The 25,596-nt window shown below is 37.3% G+C and overlaps 1 protein-coding gene across 5 annotated transcripts in view; it reads right to left on the bottom strand.

Annotated features, from left to right (window-relative positions):
- LOC311620389 (A disintegrin and metallopeptidase domain 3-like) overlaps positions 1–25,596 on the bottom strand; it is a 114,392-nt gene that overhangs the window by 72,680 nt on the left and 16,116 nt on the right. For 3 of the 5 annotated variants that reach the window (XM_084879732.1, XM_084879731.1, XM_084879733.1), the window contains exons 4-7: positions 17,338–17,416; positions 8,179–8,255; positions 7,535–7,712; positions 2,656–2,721 (exon numbers count right to left, since the gene is read on the bottom strand). In XM_084879732.1, the coding sequence (XP_084735858.1) occupies positions 2,656–2,721; positions 7,535–7,712; positions 8,179–8,255; positions 17,338–17,416 (400 nt within the window). The remainder of the gene's footprint in view (positions 1–2,655; positions 2,722–7,534; positions 7,713–8,178; positions 8,256–17,337; positions 17,417–25,596) is intronic. The other 2 variants (XM_084879735.1, XM_084879734.1) reach the window with 2 other exon arrangements.

Here is a 25,596-nt window from a genome sequence, read left to right as displayed (position 1 = left end):
ATGGATAAAGGACTTAAACATAAGACAAGAAACCATAAAAATCTTAGAGGAATCCATAGGCGGAAAAATATCAGACATGTCATAGAAATATTTTTACTGATACATCACCTAGGACAAAGGAAATTATGGAGAAAATAAATAAATGGGACTATATCAAAATAAAAAACTTCTGCACAGCAAGAGAAACCATCAACAAAACAATAAGAAAGCCCACAACATGGCAGAACATATTTGCCAATGTTATATCCAATAAGGATTTAGTTTCCAAAATGTATAAGGGAACTCATGCATCTTAACAAAAGAAAGATAAAAATCCAATTTAAAAAAATGGGCAAAGGACCTAAATAACCACTTACAAAAGAAGACTTACAGAAGGCCAAGAGACATATGACAACATGCTCAAAGTCACTAATCATCTGAGAGATGCAAATCTAAACAACAATGAAGTATCATCTCACACCTGTCAAAATGGCCATCAACAACAAATCAACAAATGATAATTACTGGCAAGATGTGGAGAAAAAGGAATCCTTGGGCATTGCTGGTGGGAATGCAGACTGGTGCAGCTGCTGTGGAAAAACAGTATGGAGTTTCCTCATAATATTAAAAATTGAACTCCCTGCCGAAACCGGTTTGGCTTGGTGGATAGTGTGTTGGTCTGCGGACTGAAGGGTCCCAGGTTCGATTCTGGTCAAGGGCATGTACATTGGTTGCGGGCACATCCCTAGTGGGGGATGTGCAGGAGGCAGCTGGTCGATGTTTCTCTCTCATAAATGTTTCTAGCTCTCTATCCCTCTCCCTTCCTCTCTATGAAAAATCAATAAAATATATATTTTTTTAAAATTGAACTCCCATTAGAACCAGTAACCCCACTTCTACATAGAATATATCTCAAGAAACCAGAAACACCAATCAGAAAGGACATTTGCACTCTTATATTCATGGTGGCATAATTTATAATAGCTAAGATTTAGAAGTAGTGTAAGTGCCCATCACCAAATGAGTGGATTCAAAAACTATGGTACGTCTACACAATGGAATACTATGCTGCTATAAAAAATTTAAAAAAAAAAAAGGAACTCTTACTATGTACGACAGCATGGATGGAGTTGGAGAGCATTATGCAAATCGAAATAATCCAGAAGGAGAACAATAAATATCACATGATCTCACTCATTTGTGGAATATAGTGAACAACATAAACTGGTGAACTATGTCCAGAGACATAGAAGCATTGAACAGACAAACCAACCTCAGACAAGAGGAGACAGTGGGGGAAGAAGCAGGGGAGAGATCAAGTATAACCAATGAACACAGTAAGTGGGGTAAGGGCATTTGCAGAAGGGTGATAGAATGAATGGGGAGAGGAAATGGGAGGGAAAAGATTCATATGTAATACTTTAAACAATAAAGAACCTAAAAAAGAAAAAAAGTAGAACATTATTGCAGTCATTGAGAGACTGGTGAAAAAAATATCAGTGATAACAAATTAGACTGTTTAACTTCTGATCCATATGGCTTTGTTAAGAATTCCCATCTTGCCGAAACTGGTTTGGGTCAGTGGTAGAGCGTCGGTCTGCGGACTGAAAGGTCCCAGGTTCGATTCCGGTCAAGGGCATGTACATTGGTTGTGGGCACATCCCCAGTAGGGGGCGTGCAGGAGGCAGCTGGTCGATGTTTCTCTCTCATGGACATTTCTAGCTCTCTATCTCTCTCCCTTCCTCTCTGTGAAAAATCAATAAAATATATTTATAAAAAAAAAAAATAATAGATCAACTGAAGGACTTTTATACATGCATATAAGTATAACCAATGGACACAAAACTCTGGGGAGGGAGGGGATGTGTGGGAGGGAGGGTGGGGGGCAAAAAAAAAAAATCAATAAAATATATTAAAAAAAAAAAAAAAAAAAAAAAGAATTCCCATCATGCCAAAACCGGTTTGGCTCAGTGGTAGAGCGTAGGTCTGCGGACTGAAAGGTTCCAGGTTCGATTCCGGTCAGGGGCATGTACCTTGGTTGCGGGCATATCCCCAGTAGGGGGTGTGCAAGAGGCAGCTGGTCGATGTTTCTCTCTCATCGATGTTTCTAACTCTCTATCCATCTCCCTTCCTCTCTGTAAAAAATCAATAAAATATATTTAAAAAAAAAAAAAAAAGAATTCCCATCACTAAATGAACATTCCTATGAATAGTTCTTTCATTAACATTTATAACTTCCACCAGGCATCACAAGTGTTTATAAAGTATAAAATAAACTTATGAATCACCAAGTAACAGGAATCACCAAATGAGTAATAAAACAAATACTTGTTTTAAAATGGAAACCAATTTAAGAAAGAAAATTTCACCACAATTAGGGATGGATTAGAAATAGCGGCAGTTAGTCATAATCCAATATATTATAGTATAGTAGAAGCCTCCCACACATTACAAAGTTATACATTGTTACAGGAATTGCATTCTGATTTAGATATCAATACCATAAATGCTGGTCTCCATATTTCAATGAAGAAGCAACTGATATATCTTTATGCCCTGCTGTACTTAAATACACATTTTGAACACTTTAAATTATACCTGTATTGCAAAGAATGTTTCTTATTCCTTTTGTATTAAAACACTAAAGATATGATGAAATGTATCAATAATGCATACCAAGGCTTTATCCATAATGATTTGTATTTTCAGAGTTCTTTTCAATAGCATAGCATCCAATTTTTTCTGTGAAACACAGGACATGAGATAAATAAAACATTTTTAAAATTCTTATATGGCTTATAATTATGTGCATTATATATGTTCACACAGAGAGGTATCCTATGTAATAAAAGCCTAATATGCAAATCAACTGACCAGTAGACTGACAGGCAGAATGACCTGTTGCTATGATGCATAATGACTACTAGGGAGCAGATGCTCAACACCAATCTGCACCCAGCAGTGGTGGCAGGGGGCAGGGGTAGCAAGTGGGCAGCACCAGACCAGCGAAGGTGGGTGCCAGCAGGGACTTTCTGATCACCCCACTAGTCACCCTGTAGATCGGCCTGGTTGCCAGACAGGCCTAGGGACCCTACCTGTGCATGAATTTTGTGCACCAAGCCTCTAGTAGATAAATAAATATTGATATATAAAGATACAGATAACAGGAAAATAAGAGGATGAGTACTGACTAAGTAAATAAGCAGGTGAGATTCCAAACAAACATTTTAGACACCAATCAGAAGCTTTCACATTCTATTTTTTACTATAGGCCAGGTTCATGAAATTTGTGCACTGGGCTGAAGGGTGTCCCTCAGCCCAGCCTGCACAATCTCCAATCTAGGAATCTTCAGAGGATGTTTGACTGCCGGTTTAGGCCAGATTCCTGTCAGTCAGACATCCCTCTCACAATTCAAGATTGCTGACTCCTAACCACTCACCTGCCTGCCTGACTGATTGCCCCTAATCACTTCTGCCTACCAGAATGACCACCCCCTAACTGCTTCCTTGCTAGCCTTAACACCTAGCTGCCCTCATTGCCCACACCACAACTGCTCTCTGCTACTGACATGGTCATCCTAAACTGCCCTCCCTTGCTGGCCTGATGGCCCCCAACTGCCCTCCTCTACCAGCCTGGTCACCCTCAACTGCCCTCCCCTGCCAGCCTAATCTCACACTCAACTGCCCTTCCCTGCTGGGCTGATTGCCCCTAAATACCCTCCCCTGCTGGCCTGCTTTCACCCCCAACTGTCTCCTCTGCCAACCAATTTGGTTCTAATTGGTCAGTTTCTATGCCAGTCATTGTCAAAAGCTCTGCCTCCCAGACATTGTAAAAAGCTCTGCCATTGGCTCCTCACACTTCACCCAGATTTGGTTTTGATTGGTTGGTTCCTATGCCAGTCAGCATCTCTGGGCCTATCAACGGGGCTTTTTCAGAAAGGCTGAATAGCAGCCCCAGTGGAGGCCTGGAGAGACAGTGGAGGCCTGGTGAGAAATGGAGACATGGCTGCTGGCCAGACATGGAGAGAAAGAGAAAGGCAAGTGCTGATCAACAGCTGCCACAGAGGCTATGGATCAAACCCTGCATTTCTCTTCAGGCCTCTCTCCAGGCCTACTTCATAGCCCCACTCAGCAGTCAGTGCTGGGTCACCATGCTGACCTGGTTGTTGACACAGCAACCCAGCGCTGACTGCAGGACTGACTTCTGGTTGGTTGATTGAGCCTCTGGTCATGTTAGACCCAGGGTTTTTATATATTAGGATAATTGGAATCTTCAAAAAAATTATTGCTGCGATAAGGGAGAAGCCATGTTTCCTTTCTTCAAAACGTTCCTCTAAAATCCTGTCCCAACCTTCAAGCTAACAAATTCCCATCAACTTTTCCCCAAACATTGCCTCTATTTTCTCATCAGTTTTGTACTTTCAGTTATTTATAGTGGCTTAATTGTGGCTTACACCTAATAAAATGCATCCATTTTAAGTATACAGTTACATCGTTGGTATTAGTATAAACAGCCATGTAACCATTCCCATAAGTCAGACCAAGAATGAGGTCATTACCCTCTTCCACGTCAATAGCCACGGGCTCAAGGAAACCAATGATCTGCTGTTTTTCAACATAGGTTACAATGATCTACTCTACAATTCCATATAAATGGAAGCGTATAGCATGTACTCATTTCTGTCTGGTTTCTTTCATTCAGAATTCATCCCTGTTGTGATTATTAGTAATTCATTAGTGTCTTCCTAAGTAGTGTGCCAGTGAAGATACCCATTGCAACTTGCTTGTACATTTACCTGTAGAACATTTATAGACATTTCAGCTTTTATTTAAAAAAAAAAAGTTGCTATAAATATCAATGTATAGGTCTTTGTGAAATTTTGTCTTTCATTTTTCTTGGTTCTTGGAAATGGAATTCCTGAGTCATATAGAAATTGTGGGAGTTCAAAGTGGGAGGAAAGTACCAGGATGCTGGAGCAGGGCGTGAGTTGAACAGCCTGGTGTAACCACTGTGCCCGGCAGGGCTGGGCCCCCAACAGGCTGGGGCCCCCAGAAGATGAGGGTCCCTCTTCCCCGTGCCGCACCAACGGAGGGGCTGAGGTAGTGAAGCGGTGGAGATAACAGATTCCAAGTGTAAAGACTGAGAGCCTCTCCATGCCTTGTCCCCTGGAGGCTCACAATGTGCTGACCCGATGGGCTCCTGCTGCTGGCACCCTGGGTCTCTGGCCACTGCTTACCCTCTGCAAGGGTCAGACTGCAGGTCCCTTCCACTACCCCTTCCCCCAGACTGAATGCCTTAGGAGTCCTCAAACCCTGTCACCCCCTCACTCTGGCATAGCATAGCAACACAACCAGGAGGCCCAAGAGGCTCTTCACAAGATGATGAGGTCATTCCACTAGGTTTCAGCAGCCCCAGAGTGAATGCTTTGACATGGAGATGATGTTCTTATGAATTTCATGAAAAAGAAGATTCTGGAAAGTTGCTACTATATTTTAATTTACCAACTAGTTTCTGATAACTATAGATTATGGTTTTTCTGTGAGGGCAAACTGGAGACAGTCCAGATGCCTTTTTCTTTTCTCTTGGGAAAACACATTAACACCAAAAAAGTGACTACAATATAGTTTCATGTCTGTGTTTCCTTGTGGAAAAAAAAGAAAGTGCCAGATTATTTGCTAAAGTAATGTGATCATTCTGCATTTTAACAAGAATTAAGTGGCAATTTTTACATATATTTAATATGTTAATCAATGTTAACCATATTACTTAAAATAAGACACATAAAATCTATATATCTAAAAAGATAAGTGACCTTCTGACTGGCAAAGCAGCAGGCCAGTATGACATGTACTGCCACCAGGGTCCAGAAGCTCAATGCAGGAGTTGCTGAACTACAGAGACTTGGCAGAGGCGGTTCTTGGGTGATGGATGCACCCTGTAACTAGAGAGCAGGGAGCCCGATTCTGGGGTGTGTCAACCTGAGAAACACCCTCTTGCAATTCAGGATCCTTGAGGATGTCGGAGAGCCAGTTTTGGTCCAATCCCAGCATGCCAGGCCAAGAGAGCCCACCTGCCAGAGGTACCCCACTCACTCCACAGATGCCCTTTGACCATGGTGCCACCAGGCGTGGCCAGCCAGGGAGGAACCATGGGAGGTTGGCTCCAGGATGTGTCTGGTTGGTCTTGCCTAGTCCCACCTTGCCGACAACCTTCTAATTAATTTATTTTCTATGTTTAGAATGCTGCACCAGGGCACTAGTAATTTAACAAGTGAAAGAATGCATTGTCCTCTGAAGAACAAAAAAAGGAAATTTCAAAGAATCATACCTAGTTAGATCATTTTTTTGTTGTTTAAAAATGACCTGTACATTTGTAAATCCACATTTATAGAAAGATACATTGTAAAAATTGGGCCACATATTTCAAAATTCTAAGAACACTATCTCTAGATAATGATATTTAATTTGGTCTACTTTTAAATTTTCTATAAAAATAGTTTTTACAAAGTTAAAATATGTATTGGTAAGGAAAAAATGGACAAAATAATAACCAGAAAATCTGGGTATCATTGCCTTAGTAGGATGAAAATTCAATAACAATACAACTGTGTGTGTATGTGTGTGTGTGTGTATGTATGTGTGTGTGTGTGTGAGTATATATATATATATATATATATATATATATATATATATATGTATATATAATACTTGAGAATCCTGATGCATGAAATTCTTGCAAGAGTAGGCCTTTACAGTTATAGCAGCCTCTATCTCTTTCTGCTGCCTGGATTCCTGCCTGGATCCTGCAGAAGCAGATCCAGCTTCGTTCCAGAAGGACGTCTAGAGGACTTCTGATCTAATTAGCATATTAAGCTTATATTTTTGAACACTAGTTCATAAATCATGCATGGAGTGGAGGGGTCTCTTAGCCCAGCCTTCACCCTCTCCAATCTTGAACCCCTCAGGGGATATCAGACTGCCGGTTTAGGCATGATCCCTGGGGGATGGGGCCTAAACCAGCATTCAGACATCCCACTGGCTCTCCTGCCTGCCTACCTGATCGCCCTAACCACTCTTTCTGCCAGCCTGATCAACCCCAACTGCCCCCCCTAGCAGACTGTTCACCCCCAACTGCCCCCCCCCTGCCAGCCTGCTCACCTCCAACTGCCTCCAACTTTCCCTTTCTGCCTCCAACTATCCCTCCCTGCCAGCCTGCTTGCCCCCAACTGACCTCCTCTGCCAGCCTGATCTCCCCTAACCACCTCTGCCTCAGACCCATCACCATGACTTTGTCCGGAAGGTCTCCTGGAAGGTCTCCCAGTCTAGTTAGCATATTACCCTTTTATTAGAAAGAAATAATTTTCAGTTTTAAAGTATATAAATTTATATTTATTATACTTTTAAATTATAAATGATATATTCATAAAATACTTAAATATCTCATAAAAGGTTTAAATATAATTAATATGTTTAATTTTTTTAAATGTAACAAATTTCTATGAGAATAAGTTTATCAAAAGTAGCAAAATGAAAATTTCAGAATATGGTGACTTACTTCTGACTTCACAATAATTTTGTAGGCCTGATCTCCCAATTGGATTATAGGATAATTGTCTTGTAAGTGAAGAAAATCAGCTTTATTATTCTTTATTTGATAAATCATATGCTCAAACATAGCTGCAGATTCCAATGGTTCAATTCCAAAACTGATGTTCACCAACTGCAATAACCCCCTGAATATTTAAATACATAAAATAACATAAAATAAAAATTTAGATTTTCTCTTTGAGAAATGTAAATCAACACCAAATAAAAACTTTTATACAAATTTGATAATTATCCTTATGATACAATTAAATATAGGAATCATTCCATTTTACTCAAATTTACTTTCAACCTAATTTATACTATCTGTCTGTTAGGGCATTTATAAGTCCCTATGGTTGTTATAGGGTTAATTCAAATGAATATTCTTTATACTAGTGGACTTATTCTGAATAAATTTTCTGACTGTAAGCTTAAGATAGAAACAACAAAATATAAAAATTATAAAAGGAGGACAAAAAAAAAAACATATGAGAAGAAAGACAACCAAAGCCTATATTTTCTTTGCTTTCATTCTATCACTCAAGGAATTTAGAAAAATTAAAATATTACACAAGATTGTCAATCATGCACATCTCTGGAATGTGCAATTACCTGAGTCCAGAACAGATGCTTAGTGTCACAACTGAATTTGGAATCTCTGCAGCATATCCTTGATAAAAGCAATGGCTCTAACAGGAGTACATAAAGGTATGATTTAAACATTAAGTTTTTGGTTTCATACTTACTTTCTAGACATTATGAATGCACAGATTTAGCCAATTAACCAGTATTATTTACCAACTTTCCAGATTTTCTTTTGATCTACCTATAATTACTTCCTCTTAACACTCATCTGCCTATAAATTCCACCCAAAAAATCCTTGCTATAATAAATAATTCTATAATTTTAAAAGAACCTTTTAAAATAGGACATATAGCTTCCCAGACAAAAAATATATAAAGGAGTTTGTCACCTCCAAACAAGTATTACATAAAATGTAATACTTCTTAAAGAATAAGAAGAAGAAAAAAGATAAACATATAAATAATGGCAATAAATATTTATCAGCCATTGAATCTAAAAATATATAAAATAAACAAGCAAAACAGAATCATAAAGAATAAATCCTGATGTAAGCTATAAGATTTAATAAGTAGTAATATATTAATACTTGAGGCCCAGTGCATGAAAATTCATGCACTGGAGAGGGGAGGGTCCCTCAGTCTGGCCTGCCCCCTCTTATAGTCTGGGATCCCTCAGGGGCGGAAGGCAACACAGCATTCAAGGAAAGGTACGCCCCATCACACCTCTGCTTCTTCCACTGCCAGCGGTACAAGCTTCAACCATCCCTGGTTACCTGAGCCTCGGGTGGCCCTGGGCAGCTTGGCAGAAGCCATTCGAGTCTTGCCTGTGCCTCGGGCCAGCCTTAGGCAGCTGGGGGCCTAAAGAGACTGGGGGACTCTGGAGGCAGGTGCGAGGGGTGGCCAGGTGCCTGCTACCTCAGCAAGGTTGAGGGGACTGGGCACCACCATCTTGTGGATGTGGGTGCCTCCATTTTTTAGGGTGTGCCAGTCAATTAGCATATTCTCTCCTTAGTGGCTATGGGGGCACCATTTTTGAGATGGTGAGAGGGTCAATTAGCGTATTCCCTCTTTATTAGGTAGGATTAGCTCATAAATTATAACCCAAATAGCATTCTAATCCAAAATGTTAATAATAGGGTAACTAATTTGTTAAGATGCAGGGAAATTTTCTTTGCTTTTCACTTTTTTAAAAAATATATATATATATTATTGATTTTTTACAAAGAGGAAGGGAGAGGGATAGAGAACTAGAAACATCAATATGAGAGAAACATCGACTAGCTGCCTCCTGCACACCTCCTACCGGGGATGTGCCCACAACCAATGTATATGCCCTTGACCGGAATCGAACCCGGGACCTTTCAGACCGCAAACCGATGCTCTATCCATTGAGCCAAACCAGTTTCGGCTGTTTTTCACTTTTTAATTAAAGCTAAATATGCTGAAAAAAAATGAGGTGTATTATTTTTTTTTAAAGATATTATTAAGGAAATAATAAGGCAAACCATGTTCTAGATTAAATGATTCATAATATATTTTTTATTTCATTTATTTATTTTTAATTTAAATTTTATTTTTAATTAGAGTTCATATTAATATTATTTCATATTAGATCATTTACAATGTGTTTCCCTTGATATTTTCAGTACCCACCTGACACCATAAGTAATTTTTGCAATATTATTGACTATTTTCTATGCTGTACTCTACATTTCCGTGAATATTCTGTAAATGTTAACTTGTATTCTTAATCCCTTCCCTTTTTCACCCAGTCCTCCAAATCCCCTCCCCATCTGGCAATCATTATTCTGTTCTAAATATATTTCTGTTTTGCCGAAACCAGTTTGGCTCAGTGGATAGAGCGTCGGCCTGTGGACTGGAGGGTCCCAGGTTCGATTCCGGTCAAGGGCATGTATCTTGGTTGTGGGCACATCCCCAGTGGGGGGTGTGCAAGAGGCAGCTGATCAATGATTCTCTCTCATCAATGTTTCTAACTCTCTATCCCTCTCTCTTCCTCTCTGTAAAAAATCAATAAAATATATATTTATATATATATATATATATATATATATATATATATATATATATATATGTTTCTGTTTTGTATTTATGTACAAAGTTTTTGTAGTTTTAATGAACTCCAGTTTATTTTCTATGGTTGTTTGTGCATATATTTTAAAAGAACTTGTATCTAAGATATAAAAGGAGATATTACAGCTGGTTAATAAAAACATATGTAACCTAATTAAAACTCCATAAGAGGTTTTTTGTTTTTTGGGTTTTTTTATATAAAAACTTGGAATACAGCTACAATAATCAAAACAGTGTGGTACTGTAATAGGAGAGACATACAGACCAATGCAATAGAATTATGAGTTCAAAAATAAACTTATACATCCATAGTTATTAGATTTTTACATAACTTCCAAGATTATTCAATGTATAAGGAATAGTCTCACCAAAAAATTGTGCTGGAAAAACTGAAAATCCATATGCAAAAGAAAATATCAGGTAATTACTATACACCATGTACAAAAATTAAGTCCAAATGGATCAAACATCCAAATATAAGAGCTGAAACTATAAAACTTTTACAAGAAATTATGGGGGTAAATTTCCATAAATTTAGATATGGCAGTGGCAGTCTTTCCTTAGTTCTGACACAGAAAGCACAAACAACAACCAAAAAATAAAGTAGAGATCATTAAAATTGCAAAAAAAAACAAAAACAAAACTTTTGCACATCAAAGGATATAATCTAGAAAGAGACAACTCATGAAATGGGGAAAGATATTTGAAAATCATATAACTGATAAGGGTCTTATTCAAATCAAGACAAAAATAACAAATAGCATCTGTAATACTTACATTAACAAGGATACATTTTTTAAAATGAAAAATAAGTACTAATGAGGATCTGGAGCACTTGGAATTCTTGTATGTTGCTTATGGGAATGTGAAAACATGCAACTGGTTTGGAAAACAGTTTGGAGGTTCTCATAAATTTAAATATAGAATAAACCGAATGGTCCAAAAATTCCATTTCTAAGCATATACATGAGAAATTGAAAGCAGGTTTTCTAAAAATATTTTTACACAAATGCTTATACGAATACTAGTCTAAATAAGTAATAAATAAATGAATGAATTAATTAATTAATTAATAAGTACTTGATAGAAGCTTTATCTTTCTTTTCTCAGCTGCATTTCTTAAGTATATGATCTGAAACTGCTGACTCATGTAATTGACAACATTCATTTGACTTCAACTGTGAACATCTCACTTATTTTTCTTAGTTACCCAAAAATACCTTAATGGATATTTCTTCATATTTTTGTTCTTAATATTTTACATCATTAATCATCTTTAGTTCAAACTCTCATCCCCATGGACTTTCATGGCAAGTCTCAGGTTCTCTTTCAGTATATATTCCCTTCCCTTCCCTTAAAAGTCTAGTGAAATCTAGAGTCAGTCTTAATCCTTTGTTAATCCTGTGCTGTTAAAACTTTAGAAGCATCCCATTCTCTCCTATGTATTTGTTTATGGATTTTAAACTCCCAGAGATACATCTCCATCAGTAACCATTTGCTTTATTTCAAAAATATAGTGAGCCACCATCTCCCACCCACTGCCATCAGCTGAACACACTCTGCTCCAAGCGAAGCAACAGCTGTATCTATACACTGGTGCCAGCAGCCATTGTAGCTACAAGCTCTTCACAAAGTATAAGGTTTCTGAAACTCTATACAGCAGCAGAGAGCAATTCAGACTTTCAGCTCCTGGACTTGCACCCAGTTAGAGAAAATGATCCTCATGAGAGATTTCCCATTTGGGATATCTTTTAACCAAGAAACACTAGCAAAGTTCAAAGGAGAAACAACTGACATCGGCTAGAGAATAGTCAGAGGAAATGCTCTCTGTCCCATAGATTATTCACCATCTGACCCCACCAGGCAATACAAGTTGGCACAGCCAAGTTCCTTTTACCCCTGCAGGCTGCACAGGCAGAGATCCAGCAGGAGCTGCAGCAGAGCACAATATAACATCAAAGGACCCAAGAAAGCTAAATTGTCATTGGAACAATAGAACACATTAAATCTACACTTAACCTGGGTGACTGCTTTCAAATTAAGATTATTTAAAAGTGAAGAAATCAACCAAAGAACTTGTATGCATTCATATTAGCATAACCAATGGTCACAGACACTGGGGCAGTGGGAGCTTGAGGTTAGGGATGGCTTGAGGTTAGGGATGGCTTGAGGTTAGTGGGAGCTTGAGGTTAGAGGTGTCAACCTGGAAAAAAAAAAAAGACATATGTAAAACTTTGGACAATTAAAAAATATACAATAAAAATAGAGTGCAACTGAAAATCACACCCTATATCAACAAGCAAGGAAATCACAGCAAAAATGGGGAAAACACAACCACTGATACTAATATTGAGATGAGGCACATATTGAAACTATCACACAAAGATTTTTAAAAAGCTATGAAAATTTGTTACAATGAACATGGAAATTAAATTTGATGGTGGAGTAAGAAGCCCTATCTCCTCCATCTTCCAACAGACAAATTCAGCAACACTTCACAGGCAATTTCCCTTTGTGAGAAACCAGACACTAATAGAAAGCCTCTTGCACATCATACAAGAATGGGAAATCTCTTACCAAAGCCAGGAGGAAGGATTGGAACTTTTCACCAGAAACTACCCCAGAGCACTGCCTTATGATAAAAAACACATCCTCTAGTCTAGTTACCATCCTACTGATGGAAAGGAAGTGGTTTGCACACAAGTCCAAGGTCCTAATGTTTCTGAGGGGCTGACGCAAAGAACTAGTATCTGTGACAGGAGTTCTGGAGAGCCAATGAGTTCAGCACATTCTAGCCACCCAAACAACAACAGAGGCGATGGCTACCAGACACCATTGATTCATCCCCACCCTAACTCTGCCCAGAGTGAGTGGATGGAAAATCCCAGCTCTGTGCTTCCTCCTGGGGTAGGAAAGTTGATCCACACATTCAGTGCCTCCACTTCACCACAATTGCCCAAGGTACTAGCATCTGTCTCACCAATCCTGGAGCCCTGATGATTCCCGCACACTCCAGTTGACAGGGAAAGAACAGAAGCAGCAGCTCTAGATGGTAAATGCCACTGGTCCTTTCTGCTGACCAGCACAGAGAAGGCAAGGATAAATAGATGCCTGCTTTGCCCTGAAGATGGCAAAGTGTTAGTAGAGGCCCCCAGATCTCTTTCCAGGATGTTTTGTGGGGTCCTCTTCTGTACTTCCCCAAAGTGAAGACTGAGGGAGCCCTCTAAGAAGCAGACACCGAAACAAAAAATTAATAGTCAGGAAAAGATGTCTCACACAAGGAATAAGATAAATCTCCAAAACTGACCCTAATGAAATCAAGTTAAATGATTTACCTGACAGATAATTAAAATGAACTCTCATGAACATGCTCACTGAGCCCAAAAGAACAATGCAAAAATTTCTTATCAATGTCCTTTGGAAAAGAATGTAGTTGAATTACAACAATGGAGCCAAAACCTGTTTGGCTCAGTGGTGGAGCATCGGTCTGTGGACTGAAGGGTCCCAGGTTTGATTCCGGTCAAGGGCATGTACATTGGTTGCGGGCACATCTCCGGTAGGAGGTGTGCAAGAGGCAGCTGATCAATGTTTCTCTCTCATCGACGTTTCTAGCTCTCTATCTCTCTCCCTTCCTCTCTGTAAAAACTCAATAATAATATATATATATATATATATATATATATATATATATATTATTTATTTTTTTAAAGACTGAATTACAACAATGGAGAAAATATTTACATACCACATATCTGGCATAATACATATTTACATAATAGATATCTCTATTTGAATGTGTAGGTTGGTCAAAATTTTTTTAAAAAACACAAATCAAACTAGAAAATGGAAAAAGACATTTAATGGGTATTTCACAAAAAGAAAACAAATAAGCACATGAAAATATGTTCAACATCATTAGTTACTGGGAAATGCAAATCAGAATCACACATCTATCAGAAGGTCTATTAATTTTAATCCTGAATAGTGATCACCACAACAGGAATGCAGACACTCATCTCTCATACATTGCCAGTGGAAATATAAGATAGTACAACATTCTGGCAAATGTTTTGATAATTCCTTTTTTTTTTAATATCTTTATTTTTGAAAGTATTACATATGTCTCCTGTTTCCCCCATTGACCTCTACCACCCTAGCCCCACTTCCCAACCCATGCCTTCAACTTCCTTTTGTCTGTGTCTGTGGGTTTTTATATATGATTGGTTCATTGGTTGATCTCTAACAACCCACCCTCCCTTCCCTGTTTTAATTCATTTTAAAATATAAAAATATACTTAAAATATGGCCTGCCAATCATATACATGGATATGTGTTCCAAAGAAATAAAAATTTGCATTTCATCTAAACTACTAGATTTATTGGTGTAAAGCTTTTTCCCCCCCCCCCCCAATTTAAATTCTTTATTGTTTAAATATTACATAAATACTTCTTTTTCCCCATTGACCTCTCCTTGGCAGCCCCCATCCCCCAGCACATGCTCTCACCCCCCACCACCACCCCATCTGTGTACATTGGTTGTGCTCGTATGTATGCATACAAGTTCTTTGGTTGATCTCTTAGCCCCACACTCCCCACCTTCAGAACTGGAGAGTATTATATTAAAGGAAATAAATCAGTCAGAGACAGATAAATATCACATGATCTCACTCATTTCTGAAATATAAAAACATAAACTGATGAACAAAAATAGAAACAGAGTCATAGAAGCATTGAACAGACTGGTGTAAAGCTTTTGAAATACTCCCAAAAATTTATTTTTCTGTGTGACTAATAAAATCTCCTTTTATCCTTAATATTAATGGAATTCTTATTCTGCAGAAGTCTTACTAGAATTATTAATTTTTAGTTATTTGAAGGAACTAATTTCTGAGCTTTAATATTTTCTTTTTCATGTTTCTGTATCATTTATTTCTGCTTTTATGTGCATTATTGCCTTGCACTACAATGTTGGAATCTTTATAGAGTATTTCATTTTGTTAATCCTCATTCGAAGATATCTTTCCATTGATTTTTTTTTTAGGGAGAGTGGAAGAGAGAGGGAAAGACAAAACAAACATTGATGTGAAAGAAACACATCAATTGATTGCCTACTGCATGAGCTCAGAAAAGGGCAGGGCCCAGGAGGAGCCTGCAACCAAGGTACTTATCCTTGACTGGAATAGAATCTAGGACTGCAGGCCATCACTCTATCCACTGAGCCAAACCAGCGAGGGTTAGAGTACTGCATTTTGTAGAGGAAGATAATTAATTTAATGGTAACCCTCCTTACTCTGCTCATTGCTTCAGGCTATGGGGTGAAGAATGGGGTGATAAAAATACCCATTACTCCAGATGCCTTCTCCTAAGAATTAGCCTTTCTGATCTCAGCTGAATGCCTGCTCATACTATGCTGCCTGGTCTGAACAATGCATTATCTTCCAACAATGTTTAACCTAGAGCAACAATTTTCAATGAGTGTGTTGCAAGAATTTTTAAAACTAGCAATACCTGCTTATTTAGTCAGGGGCAGAGACATCTTTTCCCTTACATTGTCAAGTTAAAAAAAAAAAAAAGACAACAGCAAACACAACAATATCCATGCGGTGTAAGTGAATCAAAATTATACCTATATATTTTTTCAGGTGTGACACAGAATTTTTGTAATTAGCTTATGTGTACTATGAGACAAAAAAAAGTAAAAAAAAAAAAAAAAAAAAAAATGAGCATTGACCTATGAACCAGGATATCACTATCCAATTCCTAGTCAATGCCCAGATTGTAGGTTTGACTCCCAATAGGGAGCATGTTGGAAGCAGCTGATCAATGATTCTATTTCATCATTAATGTTTCTCTCACTTTCCATCCCTCTTCTTATCTGAAATTAATATAAAAAGATATTTTAAAAATCACTGACTATAGTATTATCTCCATTTGAATCTCTACCTTTCAGTAGAATCTTACCCAGCAAATATGTAACATAATCCTCAATGAAGGACATAAGGCAGCTACCCTCCCCCCAAATACATACATTTAATAGGCTCTGTTCATATCTGGTCCTGTCTCCTTTTAGTTCCAACTGCTTCAACATCCCTGAACTCCAGTCTTTACTGGTTGGTTGGTTCCACTTCTTATGCTGTGCTTAAGACATTATTCCCAGCCAGAGGGTCAAGTTAAATTAGAGACTCACCTTCTAGGTTTCCTTTCTTCAGAGATAAATTTCCTGATCTGTCTATTGCCAAATGCCTAAACACAAGTACCTCATGTACAATATTTTATTGTGCTTTCTACTTATAGATGATTATAACAATCTATGCCAGATACTATTTATTTATTTATTTATTTATTTTTCTCTTAATTTATTTTTATTATTGAGAGTATTTCAGATGTCCCCCATCCCCCTCCCTAAGTCCCATCCATCTGATTTCTCCCCACCACCCCAGGCCTTCATCCCACTATTGTCTGTGTCCATGGACTGTGCCTATATGGATTTATATTAATATCTCAATTACAATAAATAGAATCTGACCAATCGTATGTCAACATTGGTTTCTTCCAACTCATATATTCTAGCAAAATGAGAACTTTGCAGACTAAGGCTAACTTTCCCACATACTTTGAAAAATTTCCTTACTACTACCAGGATTTTGGGTTACAATTAAAATTCCTATGTTTCACACTGAACATACTCAGTTTCTGTACCTAATATGCTTTTCTGTCTTCTTTTTCTCAATGGTCAATCTACAATTCACCATTACCTCCCCACTCAGAGACTAGGGTATGTCAATTTAAATAATATGTTGGGGTGTTTTTTTTTAAATCTTTTTTAGCTGCTTCATCTATTTTTGGTTTCTTTCTTTCTTCTCAAACTCTTACTAATACTTACAGATATTAAATGATCTTTGATAAGCAACTCCTAAATTTTAAATTTAAAAAGTAGTTGTTATATTCCATATGATTTTATTGTAATTGCCACATTATACTTGGATTTTTTTTTATCTGTTTGCCCAATAATTTTGTGGAGTTTAAAACAATATTTTTCTTCTCACCATTAACACATAAAAAATACAATCTACACAGAACAAAAGGAAGACTTACCTTTTTAAATGAAGAATCTGGATACAATTTTCCTGATTTGTTGTTAGAATATACCAGGAAATTGGGGTCTATAAATGACCTAATTCAACCAAGATAATGACACACATTGTATGAATATTATTAATAAAAGAAACTTCAAGAATCAAATTTACTTTCAATTACAGAAGCTCAGATATCCAAACAATTAAATGGACTCATCTTTCCATGATCTAATTTGATTCTACAAGCATAATGTGTATATAAAATAAAAGATAACCAGTATAACCAGATACCAATATAAAACCTGCAATGACATAGCTTTACCTTTAGTAAGAACCAGAGCTTCCAGATTCCCACAACAAAGTTTTCTTTTAGATTTAAGCATCAGTACATCTGATAGCATGAACAGGCCAGCTAATATTTACAAAAAAGTAGCCATTCATTGATAAAGGCAAAAAGCATGCTTTTTTTTTTATGTAGTTATACTGTGGTAAAAACAATGGATGCCCCTGGCTGGGCAGCCTTTACTGCTGCTGAAATCTCTCCCAGTGTGGCCAGCTCTGCCACAGAGACCACACCATCTTGAAGGGGAAAGTGACTGTGATAGGAAACCGAGCCTTACCTTCTACTGGGGAGACCTCGGATACTTCCCGGGACCCTACAACCACAATACCAGGGACCAGCTGCCTAAACTGCAAACTTAAAAACACTGGGACTCCAGCCCCCAAGACCATGGGCGCCGAAATAGTCTATCAAGGGGGAGACAAAGTGGCACAAAAATGCAGGTTAGCCCTGCGCCTTCTCACAGAGCAGATAGAAGGAACAGCTGAATCAAACAGCACCCACAGGGAACTGGCAAATTATACACAGCTGGTGAGGCAATCTATGGACAGAAAGGTCATATATGACCTAGAGAATGATGAGGTCTGGGAGCTAGGCTGGAGGGAGAAATAAGCTTAGCAAGATCTAGAGTTTCAGGGAAAAACTGCGCCCCACAAAATGCACAGCTATTGGAGTTAGTGTAGCCCATGTATGTGGAAGGGGGTCCCACAGGGCTGTTGGCAGAAGAGGACTCTAGAAATCAACTCACAGCTTGGCTGGGCCCAGAAAGGCATCCTGAAGTTATATCAGTATACCGACTGTGTAATGCCAGTGGAAAAAGATGTGTGCAGAGATGCACACATTGCCAGGGGAAAAAGATGCAACTCCACATGCTTTCTCTGGATTTTTTCTTTTTAAATCCTTGCTTTTGATTACTAAGCCCAGAACATAGGATCTTCCAATCAAAAACACTCACAGGGTAAAGTTTTTTTGTGTGTGTGTGGAACCTGAGGATCAGAGTGGTGAGAAACAAAAAGGAACCAGCTCTGGGGCAGTCTGTCCCTTCGACCCAGTATTAAATGACATAAGGAAAGCAATCTAAACACTGGGTAGCCTTTTATCCCTGGATATTAATACATAAATACTGCAACCCAGAGGTTGAATTACAAATTGTCTCTTATGTAAATACAACTAAAGGCAGGCTGAGAAACAAAGAGATCCTGCCCCCATGAAAACAGAGTTGTGGCTTATGACACAGAGGAGCAGGGGATCACAGAGAACTTCAATACTGTTCTGACTACCTGACAGGAAACAGACATGTCAAACAGAACAACAGAGGAAGTAATGACCTACACTACTTCACTTTCTATATTTTTTATCTTTTACTTAAGAAACTACATTTTTTCTTACTTGATTTTACCTTTTTATTATTATAGTTTAATTTTTCATTATGATTACTATTATTTTACTTTTTTAAATTTTATTTATTTTGGGGGGGATTAATGTTCTACATTATATTTCTATTTTTCCTTTAGCATTATTTTACTCTATCTCAATTTTCCCTTTATGCCAACACTCTATTCCTCACTTGTCCCTTTTTACGTCTCATTTCTCTTACCCTGTTCCTCCTTTAGTTTTTCCATTATCTTTATATTGACTCCCTGTTAAAAAAGTTGATCTTACTTATATATCTAATTTCTGTTCCCCTTCTCTAAGTCCATATATACTTCTCTTTTCTCTTTCTTCACTATCCAATTTTTTTCTGCCTTTGTTTTGTTTTGTTTTGTCTTTTTATTTCTCTCTGTCTTGTTCTTTGTTTGATTTTTTATTAGTTTGGATTGTTGTTTTTCTGATTTTTCTTCTGCTGTTCCTCTCCTCACCTGATATTGTGTTCTACTAATAGCTTAACTAATTCCAATAACCAACTCAGGCCTATCTACTCTCTATTCTCTATATCCAATAGTTAACAAATACATAAATAGATAGATATACATTTTTTGTATTTTGTCTTTTACTTTTATTCTTATACATTCATTCTCTTTCTACCTCATTTATACTGAATTGTGGTTATTTCTCTATTTATTCAATTCCTTGACATTACATTCTTGGAATAAGCTCTGCTTCTTCAGATTCATCTGGATATTGGTTGTTTGGGTGTTTGTTGTTTGCATTTTTTGGATTAGTTGTTGTTTTATTGGAGTTTTCTCCCCATATACATATATTTAACCCCTTCTTTATTCCTCTCTTTCTTTTCTCTCTTACATTTTTTTCCTTTTCTCAATATCATTTTGCACTCTTTTTTTCATTCCCTAATTCTCTTTTCTCTGGTGATCACCTTTATTTGGGGTTATTAGTATCGTGAATACATTTGTGTTTGGTGACTTGTGCATTGTGTCTTGTTGTGTTGTATTTTATGCCTTTAAGTCAATGCAGGAGAGAAAAAGCTACATAACCAGACACCCAGAAAGGAATGATCATGAGGAGACAAAGAAACAACCTGCACATAAAAGAATAAATGAATCAGAAGACAAGGAAGTAAATGAAATAGAGGCAAGCAATATGTCAGAAAAATTTCAGAGAAGTGGTCATAAGGTCACTCATAAGGATGGAAGACAAATACAATAATATGTGTAAGAACCAAGAGGAAATGAAGAAGAACCAAGAAAAACTGAAAAATGACATCACTGCAATAAAGAACTCAATAGAAAGCATCTACAGTAGATTAGAAGAAGAGGACTGGGCTAGCATCAATGAGCTAGAAGACAAGGTAGGAAAAAATACTCAAGCAGAGCAGCATCTAGAAAAAAATACTTAAAAAACAGGAAGAGAACCTAAAGGAAATTTGGGACAACAGAAAATAAAACATCTGCATTATAGAGATAACAGAAGAAGAGGAAGCTGAGCAAGGAATAGAAAACCTGTTTGAATAATGACAGAAAACTTCCCTGATATAGGGAAGAAAAACTCACACAAGTCCAAGAAGCTCACAGAGTCCCAAACAAGATGAACCCCAAAAGTCCAACACCAAGACACATTATAATTAAATTGAAAAACACCAATGACAAAGTAAAAATGTAAAAGACTTCCAGAGAGACACAGAAAGTTACCTACAAATGATCACCCATCAGACTATTGAGACTGATTTCTCAACAGAAACCCATCAGAACAGAAGGGAATAGAATGAAATATACAAAGTTATGCAAAGGAAGAATATAAATCCAAGAAAACTGTATCCAGCAAGGCTATCAAACAGAAATCGGGAGCTTCACTGACAAAGAAGAACTAAGGGAGATTATTATCACAAAATCAGCAATGCAAGAAATGCTAAATGGTCTGCTATAAAAAATAAAAATAGGAAAGAAAGAAGGAACACAGGCATAAAGAATAAAAATGGTGACAGACAAGTACCTATCAATAATATCAAATGCAAATGGATTAAATGCCCCAATCAAAAGACATACGGTAGCTAACTGGATAAGAAAACATGACCCATATATCTGCTGTCTACAGGAAAAACTACCTCAGAACAAAGGACTCATACAGACTGATGGTGAAGGGATGGAAAAGGTTTTTCAAGTGATTGGAAATGAAAAAAAAAAAAAAAAAAAGCTGAGGTAGCAATATTTATAGCTCACAATTTATACCTCGAAGTGAAGGCCATAACAAGAGATAAGGAAGGCCACTTCATAATTCTAAAAGGAGCAATCCAACAAGATATAAATATATATGCATCCAAGACATGAGCATACAAATACATTAAAAAAAAAATTTCTGGGGATATCAAGGGAGAGGTTCACAGCAATAGACTTATATTAGGGGACTTTAATACCCCACTAAGACAAATCCTCTAAACAAATAATCAGCAAAGAAACATCAATCCTAAATGACTCACTAGAACAGATGGAATTAATAGACATCTTCGGAACATTTCACCCCAAAGCCACAGAACATACATTCTTCTCAAGTGCACATGAGTTATTTTCAAAGATAGACCACTATTGGGACACAGGCAAAGTCTCATCAAATTCAAGAAGATATAAATCATATCAAGCATCTTCCCAGTGGCATAAAACTAGAAATCAACCACAATAAAAAAATCAAACAACTGGAGGCTAAAGAGCATGCTCTGAAACAAATACTGTGCTACTAGAAGAGATCAAATAAGAAACAAAGCATCTTGGCAACAAATGACAATGAAAACACAATACAAAATCTATGGGACACGGTGAAAGCAGTCTTGAGAGGAAAGTTTAAAGCTCTACAGGCCTATCTTAAAAAATAAGAATCAATGGTAATAAAATATCTAACTCTACAGCTCAAAGAGAAATAGAGCAACAGGAAAAGCCCAGCATAAGCAAAATGAAGGAGATAATAAAGATCGGAGCAGATATAAACGTCACAGAGACCAATAAATAAATAAATAAATAAATAAATAAATAAATAAATAAATACAAAAGGTCAACAACCAAGAGTTGGCTCTTTGAAAGGCTAAACAAGATTGATGAAACTCTAGCCAGGCTCACCAAGAAGCAAAGAGGACCCAAATTAACAAAAGCAAAACATCAATCAGCCTACTCTTGTAGGCTGGGGACTGAGCCTGCAACCCTGGTACGTATCCTGACCAAGAATCAAACTGACAACTTTTTGGTGCCTTTTGGTCATGAAAAAGCAAGCAATGAAGTGAACAAAAAATAAAGCAAAGGCCTTTCATTGAGCATCAACCTACAAACAAGGAGGTCACGGTTCAATTCCCGGACAGGGCACATGCCTGGGTGCAGGAAGCAGCCAACCAATGGTTCTCTCTCACCACTGATGTTTCTATCTCTTCCTCTCCCTTCCTCTCTGAAATCAATAAAAATATAGTTTAAAATAACACAAAAAATAAAGACCTTTCACCTGCTCCACATACACTTGAATTTCCCTTCAGGTCTTTAACATGAAGATGGGACACTGAGATGCTAAGAAAAGACAAGCTGCCACAGAGGCTCTGCAGTGTAATCTTGGGAGTCATGATTATTTACAAAGCACCTTTAAATATTACTTCTATTTGATGAGAACCATGGAGCATCATAGTTGGAAGATATAACTCAGCTCACTGTTAGTTAACAGAATATGAATATGAGACTGAAAGATTTCGTAGCTGGATGGAAATGGGGGAAAAACCCAGCACACTGGACAACTCTCCAACCTCCTAAGATCCTGGGGCCTCAGGACCTTCATCCCACATGAGCAAGAATAAACAATTCGAACAGGCAATTTCTTGTGATTTGTTATGACTACTGGGAGAATCTCTCATACATGGAATATGGGCACACAATGGAGGATAACAGAGGTTAAGAGATAGAAAAATCCAGTTGTACAAAATTTATTGAATATTCCAGCTCTCAAACCTCACAGCTTAGTGAATGCTCATACAGAGACAGTGTGTCACAGCTAATTATTGTATGATGGCTGCCACCTTGTTGATTCCCACTGGACTTCAGGCAAACATCAGCCACGGGCACATAAAGCCTTTCCTGCTGGCCTCCTCCATCATTCCCCTCACCTGCCCTGGCCCAGGTCCCTCAAAAAAGACTTCCACTTCAGCTTAGACTAGCTGCATACTTCATCCATGAACGGTGAAGGTTCATGGCAGTGCATTCACAGTTAGCTCTGCCACAGGATTTTATTGTTAGTGTGTATGTGAATCTTTCCATTTCCAACGCATAAATAAATGCAGTGAAGGAAAAAAAATCAGAAATTAAAGCGGTGAAGTAACAACCAATATCATAGAAATACAAATGATTATGAAAAAAGACTATGAACAACTCTATTCCAACAAAATGAACAACTTAGATGAAATAGGACATATTCATTCAAAAATTCAAGCTCCCAAAACTCAAACAAGAAGAATCAAAAAACCTGAATAGGCCAATAATTACACAAGAAATTGAAATAGCAATAAAAAATCTTCCAGCAAACAAAAGTCCTGGTCTGGATGTCTTTACAGGGAAATTCTTCCAAGCATTCAAAGTAGAACTAAAACCTATCATCCTCAGACTATTCCCAAAAATTCAAGAGGAAGGCATACTTCCAAGCTCTTTCTATGAAACTAGCATTACCCTAATCCCAAAACCAGATAAAGACACCACAAAAAAAGAGAACTACCAATATCCTTGATGAGCATAGATGCTAAAATCCTCAACAAAATTCTACCAAATCGGTTTTAGCATTACATTAGAAAGATCATACTCTATGACCAAGTGGGATTTATTCCAGGGATGCAAGGCTAGTACAATATCCACAAATCAATAAATGTGTTACATCACATAAACAAACTGAGAAACAAAAAACACATAATAATATCCATTGATGCACGAAAAGCATTTGACAAAATCCAACACCCTTTCTTTTTTTAAAAAATATATTTTATTGATTTTTTACAGAGAGGAAGAGAGAGGAATAGAGAGCTAGAAACGTCGATGAGAGAGAAACATCGACCAGCTGCCTCTTGCACACCCCCTACCGGGATGTGCCCGCAACCAATGTACATGCCCTTGACCGGAATCGAACCTGTGCCCTTTCAGTCCACAGACTGATGCTCTACCACTGAGCCAAACCAGTTTTGGCCCAACACCCTTTCTTGATAAAATGTCTCAGCCAAGTGGGAATAGAGAGATCATACTTCAACATACAAAAGCCCTATTATGACAAACCTATAGCCAACATCATACTCAATGTGAAAAAATAAACTCATTTCCCCTAAGGACAGGAACAAGACAAGAGCTTTCACAACTCCTGTTTGATAAAGTATTGGAAGTGCTAAACACTGACATCAAACAAGTAGAAATACAATAAAAGGTATACAAATTGGAAAGAAGTAAAACTGTCCTTATTCACAGATGACATGATATTATATACATAGAAAACCCCAAAGACTACATAAAAATAAAAATATAAAAACTACTAGACCTAACAAATACATTTGACAATGTCGCAGGATACAAAATTAAAATCTCTGTATACTCCAATAATGAACTCACAGAAAGGAAAATGAAGAAAAAAAAATAAATCCCATTTACCATTGAACTAAAAAAAATTAAGATACCTAGGAATAAATTTAACTAAGGACTTAAAAGACCTATACTCAGAAAACTACAGGACATTGAAAAAAGAAATAGAGGAAGACATAAATAAATGGAAGAACAAACCATGTTCATGGATTGGTAAAATAAACATCATTAAAATGTCCATACTATTCAAAGCAATTTATAAATTCAATACACTTCCCATTAAATTACCAATGGCATATTTCAAAGACCTAAAATAAACTCTCCAAAAGTTCACCTGGAATAAAAAAAAAAAAGACCCCAATTAGCCACAGCAATTCTGAGACAGAATAAAAAATTTGGAGGGATCACAATACCAGATAGCAAGCTATATTTCCAAGTCAAGGTTCTCAAAACTGCCTGGTACTTGCCGAAGAACAGACACATAGACCAGTTGAACAGAACAGAGAACCCAGAAATTGACACAAGCCATTATATTCAATTAATATTTCACAAAGGGGACAAGAGCATACAATGGCATCAAAACAGTCTCTTTAATAAATAGTGCTGGGAAATTTGGTCAGATTCATGAAAAAAAAAAAAAAAAATGAAACTAGATTAGCAACTTACACCATACAAAAAAACAAACTCAAAATGGCTAAAGGACTTGAATGTAAGATAGGACACAATAAAAATCCTACAAAACTCCATAGGAAGCAATAATAATAGACATAGGTCATAGCAATATCTCACAGCTCCTTGGGCAATGAGAAAATAAACAAATGGAAGTACATAAAAATAAAAAGCTTCTGCACAGCAAAAGAAACCATCAACAAAACAAGAAATCCCAGTGCATGGAAGAACATATTTGCCAATGATATTTCCAATAAGGGTTTAATCTCCAAAATTTGTAGAGAACTCATACAACTTA

Source organism: Pipistrellus hanaki, assembly GCF_964339955.1.
Source record: "Pipistrellus hanaki genome assembly, chromosome: 3".
Lineage (NCBI taxonomy): Eukaryota > Metazoa > Chordata > Mammalia > Chiroptera > Vespertilionidae > Pipistrellus > Pipistrellus hanaki.
The sequence above is the reverse complement of the archived record's forward strand: the minus strand, read 5'-3'. Positions and strand labels throughout refer to the sequence as shown.